The sequence below is a fragment of the Bufo gargarizans genome, chromosome 3 (assembly GCF_014858855.1).
Source record: "Bufo gargarizans isolate SCDJY-AF-19 chromosome 3, ASM1485885v1, whole genome shotgun sequence".
In the NCBI taxonomy this organism is placed as follows: Eukaryota; Metazoa; Chordata; class Amphibia; order Anura; family Bufonidae; genus Bufo; species Bufo gargarizans.
Window position 1 is genome coordinate 550,470,921 of NC_058082.1, and position 21,485 is coordinate 550,492,405.

The window sequence follows — 21,485 nt, forward strand, 5'->3', positions numbered from 1 at the left end:
TTCACTTTACAAGTGCTGCGGCGATAAAAAAAATCAGTTTTGATATTTTTTATCAATCGCAGCGGCCTCCGGTACTTCGCTAGCCTCCCATTTGTAAGACAGGCTTGCTTTTTTTCTTGGGTAGTCTCAGGGAATACCCCTAAATTTAGTAGCCCAAATGTCAAACAGGGGGTATTCTTCTGAAGAGGCCTACAGGCTTCTGACCCAGTCGGATGAGGAATGGGAACCCTCATCTGACGAATCTAGCGGGTCAGAATATGAACCTGTAGAAAGCAGTGGCTCTCTGACCCAAAGTTCGGACGAGGAGGTTGAGGTCCCTGATAGCACCCGGCGTACCCGGCCCCGTGTCGCTAGACCGCAGGTTGCGCAGGATCCGTTCAAGGGCAGCAGAGTGCGGCTGGCGCTGTCGGATTACGTGGTGAGGCATACACCAGCAGCCCAGCCCTCCCTGGACCTAGTACCAGCACTGCCGTACAACCTGGTGAAGTGGCGAGCACCAGAAGGGCAGTTGAAGCTGGTACGGTGGCACGTGCAGTAGTTACCCCGTCGCAGCCACCGCACAGACAGGCCCGTAGAGCCCCTAGAATCCCTGAGGTGCTGGCAAACCCTGATTGGCAGTCCCCAACTTCAGCCGCACCTGTAGTTTCCCCTTTCACCGCCCAGTCTGGAGTTCGGGTTGAGACAGCTCAGATCGGTTCGGCCCTGGGATTTTTTGAGCTGTTCTTGACTGCGGAGCTCTTGGACTTAGTTGTGGCAGAAACAAACCGGTATGCCACTCAATTTATAACCACCAACCCGGGAAGCTTTTATGCCCAGCCTTTCCGGTGGAAACCAGTCCAAGTTTCTGAAATTAAAATTTTTCTGGGCCTCCTCCTCAACATGGGTCTAACTAAAAAGCATGAATTGCGGTCATATTGGTCCACGAACCCAATTCATCACATGCCCATGTTCTCTGCTGCTATGTCCAGGGCACGTTTAGAGACCATCCTGCGTTTCCTGCACTTTAGCGACAACACCACCTCCCGTCCCAGAGGCCACCCTGCTTTTGACCAGCTCCACAAAATTCTGCCCCTCATAGACCACTTCAACCAGATTTGTATACCCCAGAGCAAAACATCTGCGTAGACGAGTCCCTAATACATTTTACCGGGCGCCTTGGCTTCAAACAATACATCCCAAGCAAGCGTGCCCGGTAACGGGTCAAATTGTATAAGCTCTGTGAAAGGGCCACAGGCCCCCAACGGCTCGTTACCACCCGTCTTGCAAGGGGGGAGAGGGCTGCCTTGTGTAACCAGGAACTGCTCGTGGTGAAATGGAGAGACAAGCGTGACGTTTACATGCTCTCCTCCATTCACGCAGACACGACCATACAAATTGAGCGGGCAACCAGTGTCATTGAAAAGCCCCTCTCAGTCCACGACTATAACCTTCACATGGGAGGGGTGGACTTCAATGACCAGATGTTGGCTCTGTATTTATTTTCCCGCCGCACCAGACGCTGGTATAAGAAGGTGTCTGTATATTTGATTCAATTTGCTCTGTATATAATAGTTTTGTTCTCTACAGTAAGGCTGGGAGAACAGGATCCTTTCTCAAATTTCAGGAAGAGATCAATAAGAAACTCCTGTACCCAGGAGGTTCTGTGCCCCATCCACCAGTGTAGTTAGCCGTCTACACGAGAGACATTTCCCCAATGTCGTTGCCGGTACCTCAACCCAACAGTCACCCCGAAAAAGATGTTGTGTCTGTAGCAGGAGTGGAATAAGACGTGACACCCGCTATTTCTGTCCTGACCACCCTGCCCTATGCTTAGGGGAGTGTTTCCGGAAGTACCACACACAAGTACACTTGGCATAGGGATCACATCTCACCAGGACAGGCACACAGGGCTATTAGGGCCCATTCACATACAGCTGCTGCAAACCTCTCCTTTCACCTGGGACAAAGTGCATAATGTACTTCGCCACATCTTTAGGCGATTTGCGCTTTGCACATTGTCCCATGGGGAAGGAGAAGTTTGTCCTATAAAGGTAAAAAAACAAACAAAAAAAATAAATAAATCACCAGTAAGCAAAAGAATTAACGTTCAGTTCAAAAAGTTAAATAAAGTTTATATGTTCGTTCAAATGTTATTATAAAGTTTATAAAATTTATTGCGTTGCGGCCTGGTTTTTTTTTTTTTGTTTTTTTTTTTACCTTCCAGGTGGACCAACCGATCGACTAGCTGCAGCACTGATGTGCATTCTGACAGAAGCATTGCGCTGCTGTCAGATTACACACAAGTCGGTGTATGCGATTTCTCCTCTGCAGTAAAAGATACGTTTGCCGAGGCATACGAGCTGAGGAGGAGGCGGCGTTCATATGCTTTGGCAAACACTTTGTATATAAAAAAATAAATGAATCCCGGCAATGATTTATTCATCCACATCGATTGATGCGAATGGAGAAATCTGGTTTGCCAGGGCATACGAGCTAAGTGGGTATGGATGTTGGGGCGGAGCTCCTATGTCCTGGCAGACGCCTTTCCCCTGTCACAAGTTAGTGGAATATAAGACTTTGTAAGGGAAAAAAATATATATAATTTTCCGCTAACTTGTGACAAAAAATAAAAAGTTCTATTAACTCACTATGCCCATCAGCGAATACCTTAGGGTGTCTACTTTCCGAAATGGGGTTATTTGTGGGGGGTTTCTGCTGTCTGGGCATTGTAGAACCTCAGGAATCATGACAGGTGCTCAGAAAGTCAGAGCTGCTTCAAAAAGCGGAAATTCACATTTTTGTACCATAGTTTGTTAATGCTATAACTTTTACCCAAACCATATTATTTATTAATTTGTTTTATTTATTTTTTTACCCATTTTTATTATTTTTTTTTTTATCAAAGACATGTAGAACAATAAATTTAGCGAAAAATTTATACATGGATGTCTGTTTTTAAAAAAAAAAATAATTACAACTGAAAGTGAAAAATGTAATTTTTTTTTTTTTTTTTTTTGCAAAAATTTCGTTAAATTTCGATTAATATAAAAAAAAGTAAAAATGTCAGCAGCAATGAAATACCACCAAATGAAAGCTCTATTAGTGAGAAGAAAAGCAGGTAAAATTCATTTGGGTGGTAAGTTGCATGACCGAGCAATAAACGGTGAAAGTAGTGTAGTGCAGAAGTGTAAAAAGTGGCCTGGTCATTAAGGGTGTTTAAGCTAGGGGGGCTGAAGTGGTTAAAAGGCTTGTGCCAGCAAGCGGGCGGGTCTTTCTCTGAAAGGGGGTCACATCGTTTCATGTGTCTGGAGAGACCTGGAAACTGCTGACATCACTGCCCCATGTGACCACAGCCAAGGACTATTCCACCATCATAACCCAAAAGAACATTCATCTACGCGGTAACTGAGCTGTGCTCTGTATAATCCTGCTTGTACCATATTACCTGTATTCGTAACCTCAGACCACTGTATATATTCTCTGTGTATATTGTTATTTCTAGTGCGCCCTTAAGGCGATTAAACATATAATTTAATCTTGTGCTGTCTTGTATCTTGATTGCGAACCCCCACCTCCGTGTTTCGGCCTAGTTATAAGCTACCGTGGGTTTGGTTTCTCACCTTATATAATCCCGTTAGCGGACCAGGCTTATATCAAACGAGACTCTGGTGGCAGATACCCAGGCTGAGACAGCGCTGTTTTACTGGGGCAGTGACCAGGCTCCCTCAGCTTGTTGCCTCTCTGGGCCCGTGTGGACAGGAGGAGTCGGTGTAAACTGTACTAAGCTGACCTTACATGCTCCTCCGGGAGGGCGTAACATCATGTCTTGGTAACCAGTGACCATACCGCGTCTCGTGACTCAACGTAGTTGCTGTCAAGCGGTCACATATTTGTGGCAGTAAAGTGGCATTGAGATACTAGTGTGAGACCCATACTCCCAGACAGTAAAGACGACCAGCGGTAGCTTTTGCCTTCGTAGTCTTAAGATCAGCTCAACACTAGACAGTCTGAGTGCAAATACAATAAGGTGTGTGTGCATCAGGTAGCAGTCTGTGTCAGTGATCATCCGTGGCAATGATGGCCAGCATCACAAGAAGCAAGGCTAAGGATAAGCCGATGCTATGAATAGTGGCGGGGAGGACACAGTCTAGATGAGCGACAGAGCAGGTGGAAGGCAACTTTCTTAAAGGCGAGGGGGAGCACAGCCAAAGCTTCCCAAGGAGCCAGTTGCCGGCTGTGAGGTCCGCGGTGGGCCTCACTCCACCTGCAAATCCCCCCCCCCCCCTTTCTCGGCTCGGCTGCTCTCCTACAAGCTGCCCTAGACCGACTCCAGGCAGTAGACCAGGCGGCCTATGAGATCCTCATGGCAGCTGCAGAACTTCGTGAGCATGCACAGGCCGAGCGTGAGCACCAGCTACAAGTGCTCCAACTCCAGCAGCCCTCTCCAGCCCAATGTGAGTCTCCAGAGATTCGGATTCCCAAACTGTTGGCGGAGGACCCTTAACAATTTTCAAACGGTCACTGTGGACCAGGCTGTGGCCATGGGACTTGGAGACTCTGGCGCTGAGATGACTCTGGTACGGCCTGAACTGGTGGCACCCCATGATTTATTGCCCGAAAGATCCCTTACTGTCTCCGGGATTGGAGGCGAAGAACCGTCGCCAAGGCCTATTTGGACTGGGGCGCTGGTCGAGGAGTAAGGGAGGAGTATCCCTGCCAGTGTTTTGCTGGGGATGGACCTGGGGCGGCTTGTGTACGTGGCTGCTGACACCCTGAGGTCCGATTTCCCCCAGAATGTGATGCCATGTCGACCCCTCATACTGTGAATGTACCTAACATGCCTGTTGATGGGGATTGTGGGGGTGGGGGATGTAATGTGTGCATCTCCCCTTAAGGGGGAGGGGGTCATTCACGGCTGCTGTGCTGAGGCCCCAGGGTGTGGCCAGCAAGCCTGCTGGAACCTGTTGTCCTCAGGTGTGGTGACTGGGGAACAAGCAGGGGGCAGACAGCTGCGGGGGAGGAGGATGCTAATGAGGTCAGGGCTGTCCCAGGAGAAGTAGGGCTGCCAGGTGAAGCCTCAACTGGGATGTCAGAGGGCCAGGTTAGTACGTCTGGACTGGTCAGGAGCTGAGGGGAGGCAGGCACTACCAGCTCCTGTCACGAGCAGTGGGGGAGTGCTGGGGCCCCTCAGGGGTCTGACTTTCCCCCTTCCGACTAAGTGGCTGCCGAGTCAGAGGCCAGGAGACAGGTCCCGGGGACCTGACAGGGGACGTGGCAGTCTCGTCTATTCTGGCTACATCCGGTCAGGGGTTTCAGGTGGCGGTAGTGGCTGACGCCAGCCTGAACGCTCTCAAGGAGCAAGCGGCACAGCCTCCCTCGGACTCGGACCTCGAGCGGGTGGTCTGGGACCAAGGATGGCTGTACCGGGTCACGGTCCAGTAGGGCTCACCGGAGGAGTGGACTAGGGACAGGCAGGTAGTAGAACTGACAGGAGATGTGGCAGTCTAGTCTATTCTGACCACGTCCCTGCTCTCGCGGAGAAGGTGGCACTGCCTACCTGGGACTCAGACCTCCAGAGGGCGGTCTGGGACTAGGGACGGTTGTGCCAGGAAACTGTCCAGCAGGGCTCACTGGAGGCATGGCCTAGGGACCAACAATTTGTGGTACCTTATCCGTTCAGGGTGGAGTTTTTGTGGATTGTGCACGATATTCCGATGGTCAGATACCTCCTTTTCTTCACCCTAAGTCAGAGGCCTGGATGGGAGATGACCGACACCCCTGGGGTGTCGGTCATCAAGTGTGTCGTGCGCTTCCAGGAAAAAGTGCAGGCCTTGTCGCGATTGGTGCGTGACAGGTCCAGACCGACCACATGGCTTGTGAGAGGACCCACCAGGTGGGTCAGCAAGCGTGGATGCTGGTTCCCGTACCTCAGGACAAGCTTCAGGCGGCCTGGGAAGGCCCGTGCCTCGCGCACAAGTGGCTCAATGCCAGGATGTACCTGGTCACCCTGGACCACACCCGGGAAAGGCAGAAGGCCTTCCCCGCGAACCTGATGCAGGCATATCATGAGCGGGAGGCAGGTGCCCTCCTGGAATTCCGCCCCTTCCGGGAACTGTTAACCAAAACGCCCAGAAGGACGGCGTCCACCGAGATGCAGTTGGGCATGGAGTGTGCCCCTGCCACTTCTAAGCGGATGGTCAAGCTGCTTAAGGGACTCGAAGAGGCTGCGTATCTGGAGGTCATTGCCATCTTTGGTCCTACATGGGAGGATCCCTGAGAGCATCTGGCCCAGATGCTCGGGCAGATCTGCCAGGCAGGCTTTACCCTTACACCAGGAAAGTGCCAGCTGGGCATAAGCGAGGGGCCTCGGGCAGGCGGGGAAGTGTTGGAACCGGAGCCCGGGAAAGTGGATGCCAGCGCATCCTGGCTCACTTCCCGGGACAAGAACTAGGTGATGCCCTTCCTGGGCACCGCCGGGTACTATAGGGGGTTCGCGCCCCACTATAGTAGCCTGGCGAGGCCCCTGACAGACCGCTCCAGGAAGAAGCTGTCCTCTGCAGTTGATTGGTCAACCGACTGCGAGACGGCCTTGTAGGCACTAAAGGACGCCTTTTCCAGCTTCCCGGGTACTACAGGCAGCCGACTTCACGCGGCTGTTTATAGTACCGACTGATGCCAGTAATCGTGGCCTTATCATGCTCCGTCAGGGTGACTCCATTGGCCAGGAGCAAATGGGAGGTGGGTACGTGGAAGCCTGGCGCTTCAGCCGTGCCACTTTGGCATTTGCCACCAGAGAGGGTGCGGATGGGCGTACGGGAAAGCACGGGAATGTGCTTCCCTTAGCGCCCTCTAAAAGGGGGAGGTGCGAGGAATATGGATCATTATTTAATGGCAGCCATGATTTTCATCTGATTCACCTTTGTCAGTGTACATACAAAAAACGTTCTCATTCCAACCATCTGCTTTTCAGATAGCAGAGGTAGTGAACTCCACAAAACCACTCATCTGTTACATGGGTAGAATACATTGAATAGATATACAGATGTAGCATAGCCGAACCTGTTGTTGGAATTACAGTACCTTCTTTACATGGATGGAACGTTACTTCTGTCTGTGACTGCCCTCTAGTGGACATTTTATGTAGAATGCTCTGCGCTCTATAGGTTTAACAGAGGCTGGAAAGATTTGTGTGTGTGTATATCTCTATCTCTCTATCTCTCTATCTCTCTAGACACACCTTCTCATTCAAAGAGTTTTCTTTATTTTCATGACTATGAAAATTGTAGATTCACACTGAAGGCATCAAAACTATGAATTAACACATGTGGAATTATATACATAACAAAAAAGTGTGAAACAACTGAAAATATGTCATATTCTAGGTTCTTCAAAGTAGCCACCTTTTGCTTTGAATACTGCTTTGCACACTCTTGGCATTCTCTTGATGAGCTTCAAGAGGTAGTCACCTGAAATGGTCTTCCAACAGTCTTGAAGGAGTTCCCAGAGATGCTTAGCACTTGTTGTTGGCCCTTTTGCCTTCACTCTGCGGTCCAGTTCACCCCAAACCATCTCGATTGGGTTCAGGTCCGGTGACTGTGGAGGCCAGGTCATCTGGCGCAGCACCCCATCACTCTCCTTCATGGTCAAATAGCCCTTACAAAGCCTGGAGGTGTGTTTGGGGTCATTGTCCTGTTGAAAAATAAATGATGGTCCAACTAAACGCAAACCGGATGGAATAGCATGCCGCTGCAAGATGCTGTGGTAGCCATGCTGGTTCAGTATGCCTTCAATTTTGAATAAATCCCCAACAGTGTCACCAGCAAAGCACCCCCACACCATCACACCTCCTCCTCCATGCTTCACGGTGGGAACCAGGCATGTAGAGTCCATCCGTTCACCTTTTCTGCGTCGCACAAAGACACTGGTTGGAACCAAAGATCTCAAATTTGGACTCATCAGACCAAAGCACAGATTTCCACTGGTCTAATGTCCATTCCTTTTGTGTTCTTTAGCCCAAACAAGTCTCTTCTGCTTGTTGCCTGTCCTTAGCAGTGGTTTCCTAGCAGATATTCTACCATGAAGGCCTGATTCACACAGTCTCCTCTTAACAGTTCTTCTAGAGATGTGTCTGCTGCTAGAACTCTGTGTGGCATTGACCTGGTCTCTAATCTGAGCTGCTGTTAACCTGCGATTTCTGAGGCTGGTGACTCGGATGAACTTATCCTCCGCAGCAGAGGTGACTCTTGGTCTTCCTTTCCTGGGGCGGTCCGCATGTGAGCCAGTTTCTTTGTAGCGCTTGATGGTTTTTGTCACTGCACTTGGGGACACTTTCAAAGTTTTCCCAATTTTTCAGACTGACTGACCTTCATTTCTTAAAGTAATGATGGCCACTCGTTTTTCTTTACTTAGCTGCTTTTTTCTTGCCATAATACAAAGTCTAACAGTCTATTCAGTAGGACTATCAGCTGTGTATCCACCTGACTTCTCCACAAGGCAACTGATGGTCCCAACCCCATTTATAAGGCAAGAAATCCCACTTATTAAACCTGACAGGGCACACCTGTGAAGTGAAGACCATTTCAGGTGACTACCTCTTGAAGCTCATCAAGAGAATGCCAAGAGTGTGCAAAGCAGTAATCAAAGCAAAAGGTGGCTACTTTGAAGAACCTAGAATATGACATATTTTCAGTTGTTTCACACTTGTTTGTTATGTATATAATTCCACATGTGTTAAATCATAGTTTTGATGCCTTCAGTGTGAATCTACAATTTTCATAGTCATGAAAATAAAGAAAACTCAATGAATGAGAAGATGTGTCCAAACTTTTGGTCTGTACTGTGTGTGTGTGTATGTATGTATGTATGTATGTATGTATGTATGTGTATATATATATATAATATTATATTTAGCGCAGATTAGTTAGTCTTGTACATGGGAGCAGTATTATAGTAGTTATATTCTTGTACATGGGAGCAGTATTATAGTAGTTATATTCTTATACATAGGAGCAGTATTATAGTAGTTATATTCTTGTACATAGGAGCAGTATTATAGTAGTTATATTCTTGTACATAGGAGCAGTATTATATTCTTGTACATAGGAGCAGTATTATAGTAGTTATATTCTTGTACATAGGAGCAGTATTATAGTAGTTCTATTCTTGTACATAGGAGCAGTATTATAGTAGTTATAGTCTTGTACATGGGAGCAGTATTTAGTTTCAGAAGACTGTATTTATGCATCTGTATTCCAGTTTATAAGATATTCTAACTAAACCTGTAATTAATGTCATAATGCAAGTTGGTGGCTACAATACATATCGTACTATGTCTGATGTATAGATATATTTCTGCAGAGATACCAACATAATGTTAAATATTTTCCTCTTCAGCTAAATCTGTATGCTAATATAGTAGTAATATTTTCAATTCTGTGCAGACTTTTTTGCCTTTATGCCTGAAGTCCAGCAATGATTCAAACTTTGTTTTTGCACATACGCAGTACTAGGCACTCGCCACACGGTGTCACTGCTGCTCACTGTATAGGTGCAGTACAGCTAAGGGTACTTTCACACTAGCGTTAAAGCTTTCCGGTATTGAGTTCTGTCCTAGGGGCTCAATACTGGAAAAAAAAACGCTTCGGTTTTATCCTAATGCATTCTGTTCAGTATGCATCAGGATGTCTTCAGTTCAGTCACTCTTGCGGTATTTGGCCGGAGAAAATACTGCAGCATGCTGCGGTATTTCCTCCTTCCAATATTCCGGAACACATGCTGGATCCGGCATTATTTTCCATAATAATGATCTGGTTTTCGCATGCGCAGACCTTTTTAAAAATGTGAAAAAATAAATATTGGATCCGTTTTTTCTGGATGACACCAGAGAGACGGATCTGGTATTGCAATGCATTTGTGAGACTGATCCGCATCTGGATCTAGTCTACAAATGCTATCCGTTTGCATACGGATTTCCGGATTCGGCAGCCAGTTTCAGCGACTGAACTGCCTGCTGGAATCCAACAACGCAAGTGTGAAAGTAGCCTAAGCTCTGAGTGCTGAACTTAATATGTACATGTATGTTACACTAATATATATCCACACGCACACAGTATGTTGTAATGCTTCTGCCATACACTACAATAATCTATATGACCCTATACTTTAGACCTGGGATCATCAGTCACTTCCACTCCAATAGTTGTGTAACTACAGCTCCCATTATGCTCCTGTTAGGAATATGGATCATTATTTAATGGCAGCCATGATTTTCATCTGATTCACCTTTGTCAGTGTACATGCAAAATAAATTCTCATTCCAACCATCTGCTTGTCAGATAGCGGAGGTAGTGAACTCCACAGGGGCTCTGGCTTCAAGGAGGCCACCTGTGGGCATAATCACACCTAACCCAGACTGCACGGAGGCCAAGCTAATCCTGCAGGAAAACCCCGGCAGGGGGTCTCAGTCCTTGCCCAGATCTATCATTTCCCCCCAAACTTCATGGAACCGGCGGTTCATAAGGAATTATGAATCGCCCGTCCTTCCCAGGCATGAGTCAAATATATATTTGTGATCCTGTGTCCAAGGTGGTCAGGCTCCTACTCTTAGCTTGGTAATAGGGAGCCCGGGAGGGGAGCTATAGATCTCCCCACAGAAACGAAATGACTGTACCATGTTTGGACTCTACTTGTAGCCGGAACCCAGGCGGGTCTGTTGGTCCCAGAACCATCTTCCTGTGACCTTCTGGTCTGGAGGTATGAACCCTAAAGGGTTTTGTGTGTCATTGAGCTGCCAGGATCAGCAGGGAGGGGGGACCCTTCCCAGAGGCAGGAAGAGGAAGGGCCAGCTACAGTTTAAAAGGCTTGTGCCAGCAAGCGGGCGGGTCTTTCTCTGAAAGGAGGTCACATCGTGCCATGTGTCTGGAGAGACCTGGAAACTGCTAACATCACTGCCCAACGTGACCACAGCCAAGGACTATTCCACCATCATAACCCAAAGGAACATTAATCTACGCGGTAACTGACCTGTGCTCTGTGTAATCCTGTGTGTACCATACTACCTGTATTCGTAACCTCAGACCACTGTATATATTTTTTGTGTATAGTGTGTTGTCTAGTGAGCCCTTAAGGCGATTAAACTTTACTAATTTAATCTTGTGCTGTCTTGTATCTCGATTACGAATCCTCACGTCCGTGTTTCGGCCTAGTTATAAGCTACCGTGGGTTGGTTTCTCACTTTATATAATCTCATTAGCGGACCGGGCTTATATCAAACGAGAAGCTGGTGGCAGATACTCGGGTTGAGGAAGCGCTGTTTTACTGGGGCAGTGACCAGGCTCCCTCAGCTTGTTGCCTCTCTGGGCCCGTGTGGACAGGAGGAGTCGGTGTGGACAGTACCAAGCTGATCTTACATGCTCCTCCGGGAGGGCGTAACGTCACGTCTTGGTAACCAGTGACCATACCGCGTCTCGTGAGCTCGACATAGTTGCCGTCAAGCGGTCACGAGGTATGGTATTCGTCACAACTCCGTTTACATCTATGGGATCACCAAGAACAGCTGGGAGTTGTAGTTTGACAACTGCTAGTGTCGGAGGTCCTTTGCTCTAGACGTACAGTATAATGCTTGTAATCTCCTTCTGTGATTGACTGCCAGGGAGAGCTGGGAGAGGAATAGGAAGGAGACTCTGGCTGAAGCCATGACAGAGACCATCGGGCGTTAGGTAACACATTAAGGATTTCAGGGGATTGCATTTCACTGATACAGAATGCAAAAATCCTGTGCACCACCTGCGTTTTTTAGGGATCATGAGGCGCCTGCAGCCATTCTCGATGAATACGCCAGTGGTTGTAATTCTTTTTTACTTCCCCTACAGTCCTGCCATATTGGACATATTTTGGAGGAGTGTCTGCACTTACACCAGATCAGTTCATGAAGATGAATGGATTCCCGAACACATACTGGGGCTGGGGAGGAGAGGACGATGATATCGCCATGAGGTAACCTACCGCGGTGAGGGTCACAAAGCTGTGATTGGGACGAGCGCTGTCTTCCTCCCTTTCCCCTACTAGAAGCCGCTCTAAGTGTTCAGAAACCTCCTCGGTCACACGAGAACCCATCTAGTGTAAAACAGCAATGAGGAGGAGAAGCGGCAGAAGGCCGGCACTCCAGCTGTTGTGAAACTACAACTCCCAGCATGCATACTGCCTCTGCTCTTCTCAGAACTCTCCATAGAAATGAGTGGCGTACAATGGTAGTTTCACAACAGCTTGACTGCTGAAGGATGCGGGCCCCGGGCCTCCAGCTCACCCATCCGTTGGGGATGGAGGGAAATTGCCTATATGAGAACCCAACAGAGGGATAGACCCGAAATCTGCACGTTACACGTAACATTTTGGACTCCACTATATCTAATGCATCGGCAAGTGTCCTGGAGGACAAGTTGGAGAGACCTGACCTACATCCATTATGTGGGCCCCGCTCCAGTCACATGTAACCCTCAGAACACTTCTGATTGGCCAGAAGGCTACATCCAGGTCTGGAAATGAGTGAGGTTGAGCCCCTTTTGCCCGGCATACGATTGCTTCTTCAGGTGCCTTCAGATCGAGCGCTCTTTGTGGAGATTCCCTTGTAATCATCTTCCAGAAGGGCCAACGATTGGACGTGGCCTTTAATAGGTTTTTGTGTTTTTCCTCTTTTACAAGGATTCGCCTCTCGGGGATGAAAATCACTCATACGCCTTTAAGCCTTGGCCGATATAAAATGATCCCACATGACCGGGACTCCGGCAATGAGGAGAACTCTTACAGGTAAACGGGACCTAGTGAAAGTGTCAGCCGCCGGTAATGATCCTTGCACAGTAAATAAATTGATGTTTACATTGAATTTAAAGGGGTGTTCTGGGATTTTGATAGGTTATCAGTATCAGATTGGCGGGAGTCAGACTCTCTTCACCTCTGCCAATGAGCTGTTTGAAGAGGCCTCGGCGCACCATGCGGCTTCTTCCTAGGCCAGTGACGTCATATTTACCAGTCCCAGGGCCTAGGCACGGCTCAGTCCCATTCAGTTGGATAGGCCTGGGCTGCATTACCAAGCACAGCCACCATACAGTGTACAGCCCTGTGTAATCTTTGAGGAGGCCACAGCACTCGCCAGAGAGCCACAGCCTCTTCAAACATCTGCTCAGTGGTCCTGCCTGGAGTCATCACCCCACCTATCAGACATTGATGACTGGAGAATTGGCCATCAATATGGAAATCCCAGACAATCAATGGGTTCTCTCCATTCCAGGTCCTCCTCCATTGTCTAGAGTAGTGAGAGACTGCAAGGAGCATCTTTATCTCTCTCTGGAGGACCTGGCACGTCCACTGATGTAAATGGCCACTGTGTAATACTTCTCCTCTCCTGTGGTGGAGCTGCAGGGAAATTACACACTTGCCGCAGGGCTTCTCCTCATATTTCATCCAATCGGTGAACATTTTGCGGAACTGTAAATCGACATAAAGTACTTAAGTAAAGTTAGGGCTCGTTCACACGTCCGTTTGTGTCCCGTTCCCGTATTGCGGACCACATTTGTGGATCCGCAATACACGGGCACCGTTCCGTTGTCATTCTGCATCACGGATGCGGGCCCATTCGTTTCAATTGGTCCTCAAATCCGGAGATGCGGAACGGAAGCACTACGGAGTGCTTTCTGGGGTTCCGTTCTGTGCCTCCACACTGCAAAAAGATAGAGCATGTTCTATCTTTTTGCGGAACGGAGGGATCGCGGGCCCATTCAAGTGAATGGGTCTGCTATCCCCATGCGCCTGTCCCACGGAGGCTGCCTGTGCATTGCGGACCACAGCACAGGCTTCACACGTTCGTGTGAACGAGCCCTAAAGGTTTGTTCCATTCACATGTTTTACTCCAGTCACATCCAGAGCTGCATTTAGCAGTAGTGTTTTTTTTTTTTTTTTTTTTTTTTTTTTAAATTTCATCAGAAACCAGTGCATTTTGGGAGTTCTGGGGACCGTTAACCACTTAGCTGCTGAAGGCCATGTTTCCCATCTGACGTTCTCCTCCTTCGTTTATCTTCCCAGGCATAATCTGTTAAGTAAAACAAGAAAAACCTGGAGAGAAGACGGCATGAACTCCATGGCTTTCCGCCTGCTTTCCAGAGAGAAGGCTGAGCTCTACACCAACCTCACGGTGGACATCGGTGAAACTCCGGTCATGCCGACCGACGCCAGAAAGTGGGGTTTTTTCTAGCCCTTGGTCATGGGCGGACTGAACTATAGAGAAGCATCCAGTGATATGGCTGCAGACCTGCAGTCTCTTCTCCAGTCCCTATGCATTCTGTAAAACCATGAGACCTGTAGTTTCCATTGTGACCAGTAGAGGTCACTGTGTGAACCGTGAGATGCTGGAATGAAACGACTTGGCCCTGACCGGTCACCCGCCTGAAGTGGCAGTCACATTCTGACCAGGGACACAGACCAATCACATGATCGTCAGTATGTACGGAATAGGGGAGCACAGACGCATGGTCCCAGCAAAATTAATGGGTTTATGGACTTTGTGTCAGTTGATTTGTTAACTGCACATCTTGATTCACAAACTGCTGCTTTTTTGCTCTATTAGGAAATAAGAGCACTTTTTTGGTATCCTCCCCGTTCTTTGTGTCGTCCTCTTAAAGGCCAGGTCCACCTTCACAACCATTTATCGCACCAATGCATTGATATTGGGAAAGGAAGTAACTTTGCGATGGCTCTTGATTAAAAATCTCCTATCATTTTCTTTATACAGCACTTCTGCAAACCAGTGCGTCTCCATGGTAACAGACAACAGAGCCCCGCGTAGTCGGATCCTGCAGTCACACTTTCTTAGCCTCTTGGTAACCTGCTGATTGTATGTTGGCATAAATTTGAGAATAGATGGAAGAAGTGTGACCGCAGGATCAGACTACAAGGGGTTGGTCTGTTGTCTGTTACCATGGAGAAATAGGTCTGCCTAGGAGCTGTAGACACAGAACAGGAAGGTTTTTAAATCAAGTCCTATTGCAAAATTATTTCACATTTTTATTTTTCATTTTAAATGCAATGGTACAATAAAACATTGTGAAGGTGGACGTAGGAGTAAAGTATTGATGATCTATCCACAGGACAGGTCGTCGGTATCGGATCGGTGAGGATCCGGAGAAGCTCTGGCGAGAGCTGCAGCCTCGTCCTCGGCCGGGTCATCAATCACGTGACCTAGATGCAGCTCAGTCCCATTCCAGTGGATTGGACTGAGCTGCAATACCAAGCACAGCCACTATACAATGTGTGGTGCTGTGCTCGGTGATCCCATCAGAGTCAGTGCGGTTGGCGCTGAACGGCCGGATCCGGTAAACTCTGATGGGCTGTTCCTCTGCAGGATCCTCACCTTGTAAATCCCTTTGCTGCTCCGGTTGTCCCGCCGACCCCTGACGAGTCTGCAGCGTTTTACAGTAGCAGCAAAGTGGATGAGATTTTTACCTGATCGCATCCACATTCCTGTCGGTTTATGTTTGCAGTGAGTGCTTGGGGTGAAACACATGGTACATCCGCACCGAATGCAGGCAGATTTCGCCATTGTCTGGCTGTAAAGACCTTCTTTTTTTTTTTTTTTTTTTTTTTTTTTATTACATCCCACATGGTACTGCTCTTTTTCTGAATAAAAAATAAAATTATCCATTTAAAAGGGATTGTCTCACTTCAAATTTATCATGTAGAGAAAGTTAATACAAGGCCCTTCCTAATGTAGTGTGATTCTCCATATTGCTTCCTTCGCTGGCTGGATTCATTTTTTTCCATTGCATTATACACTGCTTGTTTCTATGGTTACGACAACTGCTGCAGCGCAGATACCAGGTGGCCAGGACGGGGACGGTTGTGCATGCCTATGTGAGCCTCCCACAGTCCCAGCCACCGGAGACCCTGGCACTCTTTCCTATAGCACGACCACCGCTGTGGGATTGTAAGGTGGTCGTAAGCATGAAAAATGGGATGCAAAAATGAATCCAGGACAGCAAAGGAAGCAATATGGGCAGTCACAACACATTAGTAACTTTCTCTACATTATAAATGCTATTTCCTGATGTGGGACAACCCCTTTAAGGCAGTGTTTCCCAACCAGTGTGCCTCCAGCTGTTGCAAAACTACAACTCCCAGCATGCATGGACAGCCTTTGGCTGTGCGGGCATGCTGGGAGTTGTAGTTTTTGCAACAGCTGGAGGCACACTGGTTGGGAAACACTGCTTTAAGGACTTCTATTTATAGGTAAATATTTGCAGTATTTTTTTACATTGTTTGAGAACATTTGGCTCGTATAGTTTTATACTCCATTTCCTGAGTATTAACAGCCGCCTCTGCACCACCGCACAGACGAGGGAGCAACATGTCTAATGCAGGGCAAGGCAAGGGCGCCTCGGCCTACAAACATCGAGGCATATAGTGGGTTATGTGAATAAACCCCATCCTGAGAGTGTCCATCTGACACAGGTGAGGGGCTCGTTACAATGTATCAGATCTCTCACTTGTAACTATCCTTACTCCGGTGGGAGAGGATTGAGCCCCTAGAAGTAATATGCAATGTTCCCATTCACTGACAGAAAGCAGAGATCTTGAAAGGGTTAAGGAATTGAAAAATAATGCAGAATAAATTAAACTCCTATATTAAGAGGCTGTAAAACTGACATTATTTGGAGAATAAAACCTTAACTAATCCAAAATTCTGGTCTGATAAATTTCTTGCTGTATCTTTTATAGGGGGTCGGAGCTCCAAATCTCCTGTGCTGGTATAGAGGACCTGATAACATTCCACCACTAGAGGGCGCTCAGGTGCTTACTGTAGACGTGGTACTCGGGATCACAGTATGCAGTTAGCGCCCTCTAGTGGTGACTGCTGGTAGAATTTTATCTACACAGTAAGTGCGCACTATGACCTGACGCTGTGTGACGTCAGGGCGGCGCGCGGAGGAGAAGATGGACGCGCTGTGGATCTATGCTGCACTGGTGGGGGGGGGGGAGCTGATAGTATTGAGGGGCAGCTGATGGCACTAGGGGGGGAGCCTGATGGCATGGGGGGGGGATGAGTTTTTATAAAGAAAAACATTCTTTTAATTAGTTTGAGTACTCGATTAATCAATAGAATACTAAATTACAAAAATAGTTGATAGCTGCAGCTCTAGTCCTAAAACCTATGTAGTAGAGGAGATGGTGGTCTTCCTCCCAAGCTTCAGGAAATATTTAGATAAGAGATCCTAGATCCCGATGATCCATCCTTAGTAAATATGGACAATCTCCTGGCAGGACTATGTGACATGCACTTTATTGAGCGATCACCAGGAGCACGTGCCGCCATTACAGCCCATACAAGGGTAGTCACCCAGTCTATTCGGCCTCGTTATGTAGCGATCCCGGAGGGGAAACTAGCACCAAATAATTCTGCAAACTTTCCTCCGAGGCTCTGGGTGACAACCGTGGAAGCTCCAAATGGTGGCAATAGTGGTTGTCCTGAATTTCATATTTTAAAATTAGTTTACGGTTCGGGTTGTGGTATAATGTGAATTGCGTTATGGATTCCGTAACCACGGACCAGAACGCAATGCCTTTAGAGCCAGTCAGTCATAATAGAAGTCTATGGGCTGCATGACGGATCCGTCCCGTTTCCATGATGCAAGAGAGGACTCCCCCTGTCTAACGGAAACGGGACGGATGCGTTTTGCAGCCCATAGACTTCTAATATGAGGCATTCCGTCATACAATTGCGTTATGGATTCAGTTACCACGGACCATAACGCAATTCACCTTTTACCACCAAACGAAGTGTGAACGAATTTCAAAATATGAAATTTGCTCATCTCTAGTCTTATATATTGACCCCCAGCTGTCCCTGCAAGGAGGAGTGCGTGGTAAAGACTATCTGGCGCTGTGATCCATGGACGCCGACTGCAACTCACTATTGTTACGTGATTCTTAAGGTTGAGCAATTCCTTTAATTTCCCTGAATGGGCGTATTTGTTTCCGACCTGCCCGGACAGATGAATTGCTATGAAACTTATTAACCCATCAATGCCAATGTAACTGAAGTACTGGTTGCATGTACAGTATGCGCTGTTCCCCGTATTCGTGTAGCAAATAATACATACTGCCCAACCCCTTTAGATGTACGTCAGCTGGACATGGCAGATGCCCAGAGACATATGGATCAGGCAGGTGGATATCAACATGCCTGAGCCTTCTCTGGGAGGTAAGCCTCTCTTGGAGCAGTCCGGCAGTGGAACATATGCATGCTCAGCCAAACAAATCTCCAGAACTTCAGTAGGTGGGGGACCCTAGTTCTGGAGTTAGGTGCAGGTCCCGTATCTTGAGGGCAGACCTGTCTGCAATGTGGACTATATTATTTCTTGCAATTCCAAAATGGCCGCTAACAGAGGGTCATGTGATTGATTAATGAAATACTCTGTGCTCCTGAGGGCACTAATCCTTCCAAGGAAACAAAGGGCATAAGCCAAAAGTACCTTTTCTAAGCTAAAGTAACCTTTAATAATTTAGTATAAAAGCTCATAGATATTAGCCAAAAATAACTAAAACTAGACTTGCTGAAGTTCAATAAAGCGAATGGCTGCACCTAAAAGAAATGACCGGTCTTGCCATATACCCCTTTGGTCAGCCCTTCATAGGCGGGTCTCGCCTCACTATGGCGCAGTGCCTCCACCCAAATCTTGCTTGGAGCTCTATAGGACAGCAGGAGGGTCTTTCTCTTCTGCCAGGGGCCGACTTGGGAAACCCCTGCCATGTCAGTACACACTCACCCCAGGAAGGAGTTAACTGATCAACAGATTTGAGAAAAGGTGAACAATGGTGAAGCACATTAACCACTACAGGACCGCTGTACGCAGGATCGCGTCCTGGCGGCGGCCCTGTAATTCCTCCTGGACTGCGCTGGCACGTCCTCTCGCGAGATTTCCTGTGAACGCGCGCACGTTCACAGGAACTGCAGGTAAGAGTGGATCTACAGCCTGCCAGCGGCGATCGTTTGCTGGCAGGCTGTAGATGCGATTTGTTTAACCCCTAAAAGGTATATTAGACGCTGTTTTGATAACTGCGTCTAATTTACCTGGTCCTCTGGTGGTCCGTTTTGCTTGGATCGGCCACCAGAGGACACAGGTAGCTCAGTAATAAGTAGCACTACACTACACCCAATACTTCCCCCCCCCCCCCCCACCATTAACCCCTGATCACCCCATATAGACTCCCTGATCACCCCCCCTGTAAGGCTCCATTCAGACGTCCGTATGTGTTTTACAGATCCGTGGATCCACAAAACACGGACACCGGCAATGTGCTTTCTGCATTTTGTGGATCCGCACATTGCCAGAACTATATAGAAAATGCCTTTTCTTGTGCGCAATTGCGGACAAGAATAGGACATGTTCTATAGGCTCTACAAAAAACGCAGTGTTCGCCCGATCAGGCCTGATCTTGTGCGCACACTTGCATTCAGTCCGCCCCACCGCAGTGACAGAATTTTTCTGATCACTGCAAAAATACTGTAAAATCACTGCGGCGCTATAAAAAAAATCACTTTTGAGGGGCATGGCGAGTTTATAGAAGATTTTTTTTTTTTTTGTCAAAAGTTAGCAGAAAGGTTTTTTTTTTCTTACAAAGTCTCATATTCCACTAACTTGTGACAAAAAAAATAAAATCTCACATGAACTCACCATACCCCTCACGGAATCCAAATGTGTAAATTTTTTTAGACATTTAGATTCCAGACTTCTTCTCACGCTTTAGGGCCCCTAAAATGCCAGGGCAGTATAAATACCCCACATGTGACCCCCATTTCGGAAAGAAGACACCCCAAGGTATTCCGTGAGGGGCATATTGAGTCCATGAAAGATTTAAATTTTTGTCACAAGTTAGTGGAAAGGGAGACTTTGTGAGGAAAAAAATAAATAAAATTTCCGCTAACTTTGGGGTGTCTTCTTATCCATGCCCCTCACTGAATACCTTGGGGTGTCTTCTTTCCAAAATGGGGTCACATGTGGGGTATTTACAATGCCCTAGCATTTTAGGGGCCCTAAAGCGTGAGAAGAAGTCTGGAATCCAAATGCCTAAAAATGCCCTCCTAAAAGGTACTCATTGGAATTTGGGTCCCTTTGCCCACCTAGGCTGCAAAAAAGTGTCACACATCTGGTATCGCTGTACTCAGGAGAAGTTGGGCTATGTGTTTTGGGGTGTCTTTTTACATATACCCATGCTGGGTGAGAGAAATATGTAAAAAGAGACCCCAAAACACATTGCCCTACTTCTTCTGAGTACGGCGGTACCAGATGTGTGACACTTTTTTTTGCAGCCAAAATGCGCAATAAAAACAGAACTTACTACGTTATGCAACGGTTTAGGTCCGGTTGCCTGGTGTAGCAGAAGATTTGGCCAGTTCATCAAGAGTTGATCCCCCAAAGAAATAACAGTTTGCCACAAAGCACACACGTGTATTAAACAGGATCTGCAGGACCCCCTTGTCTCTGATGCAACAGAGAAGCGAGTGAATAGGTTAATGTGTTTTTTACGATATCTGCTGCGCACCAGTTCTGCCTCACAATCTTTCTTGCGGGCCTCCCAGCAGCTTCGTATTACCGCCATCCAATCCCGCACACGTGCATACCAAACATGGAGGCAGTAATGGCAATATTGAGTGAATTCTTTAATTGCTCCCTGTTTACCGAGCTGTGATCAATTCGACTTTGATACAGTAGAAGCAGATAAATGGCTTGAGCTCTCCTGAGGAAGCGCGCGCTGCCCAGATATGGAGATGGTCACGTATTTTTTTTTTTATGTATATCGGATTGTGGGGGTTTTATGTCTGACCTAGTTTGGAAAGGGCGCTAGCCTTATTAGGACTCCTACAATGGCTCTGCCAGGTCTATGAAGGGTTTGCGCAGGATCCTAACTATCGCTCGGTTTTATGATAGGGCTCTCTGGTGTCTGGAAGTGGTTCCATTTTACCGATTTTATTGCTACAATCTTCTGGCCTGGCTTTGGGAAGGAGACATGGACGATGTTATAACCCACTACAGGGGTGACTACTCCAACATCCATTTTGTTATCTTTATCACATGTCTTATGTTTTTTTTTTTCCCAATTTCCTGTGTTAACCATGCTTTTTTTTAATTTATTTTTTTATTGAAAACCAAGGTCAGACGAGAAGTTAGCTACTTCCTCCATCGCTGCCATTTCTTAAAGGTCACCAATAAACGGTCTCGTCCTCTACAGATTTGATCACAGAGAGAGCGTGAAAACCCCTCCTTTTGACTACCAGGTAGAGCTGAGAAAGAGATGGCAGTATTATCCTCCGGTGACAGAATGAATGCAGCCCTAGGAGAGCAAATATGGCTGACGATAACTGTCACACAGCTACTTCCTGTCCCTGAAATCAACAAGAAAAGAGTCAATGTATTATTTGCGATTTTGGGGTTTACTTTACAAACGACACTGAAAATCTG

General features: G+C 47.3%; 1 protein-coding gene across 1 annotated transcript in view; it reads left to right on the top strand.

Moving 5' to 3' along the window:
* The window catches only part of LOC122930605 (beta-1,4-galactosyltransferase 3-like), a 60,703-nt gene extending 44,592 nt beyond the window's left edge, over positions 1–16,111 (top strand). The window contains exons 6-8 of the mRNA XM_044284106.1: positions 11,850–11,973; positions 12,679–12,783; positions 14,056–16,111. Of these exons, the coding sequence (XP_044140041.1) occupies positions 11,850–11,973; positions 12,679–12,783; positions 14,056–14,224 (398 nt within the window). The 3' untranslated portion in view covers positions 14,225–16,111. The remainder of the gene's footprint in view (positions 1–11,849; positions 11,974–12,678; positions 12,784–14,055) is intronic.
* The last annotated feature ends 5,374 nt before the right edge of the window (positions 16,112–21,485 follow it).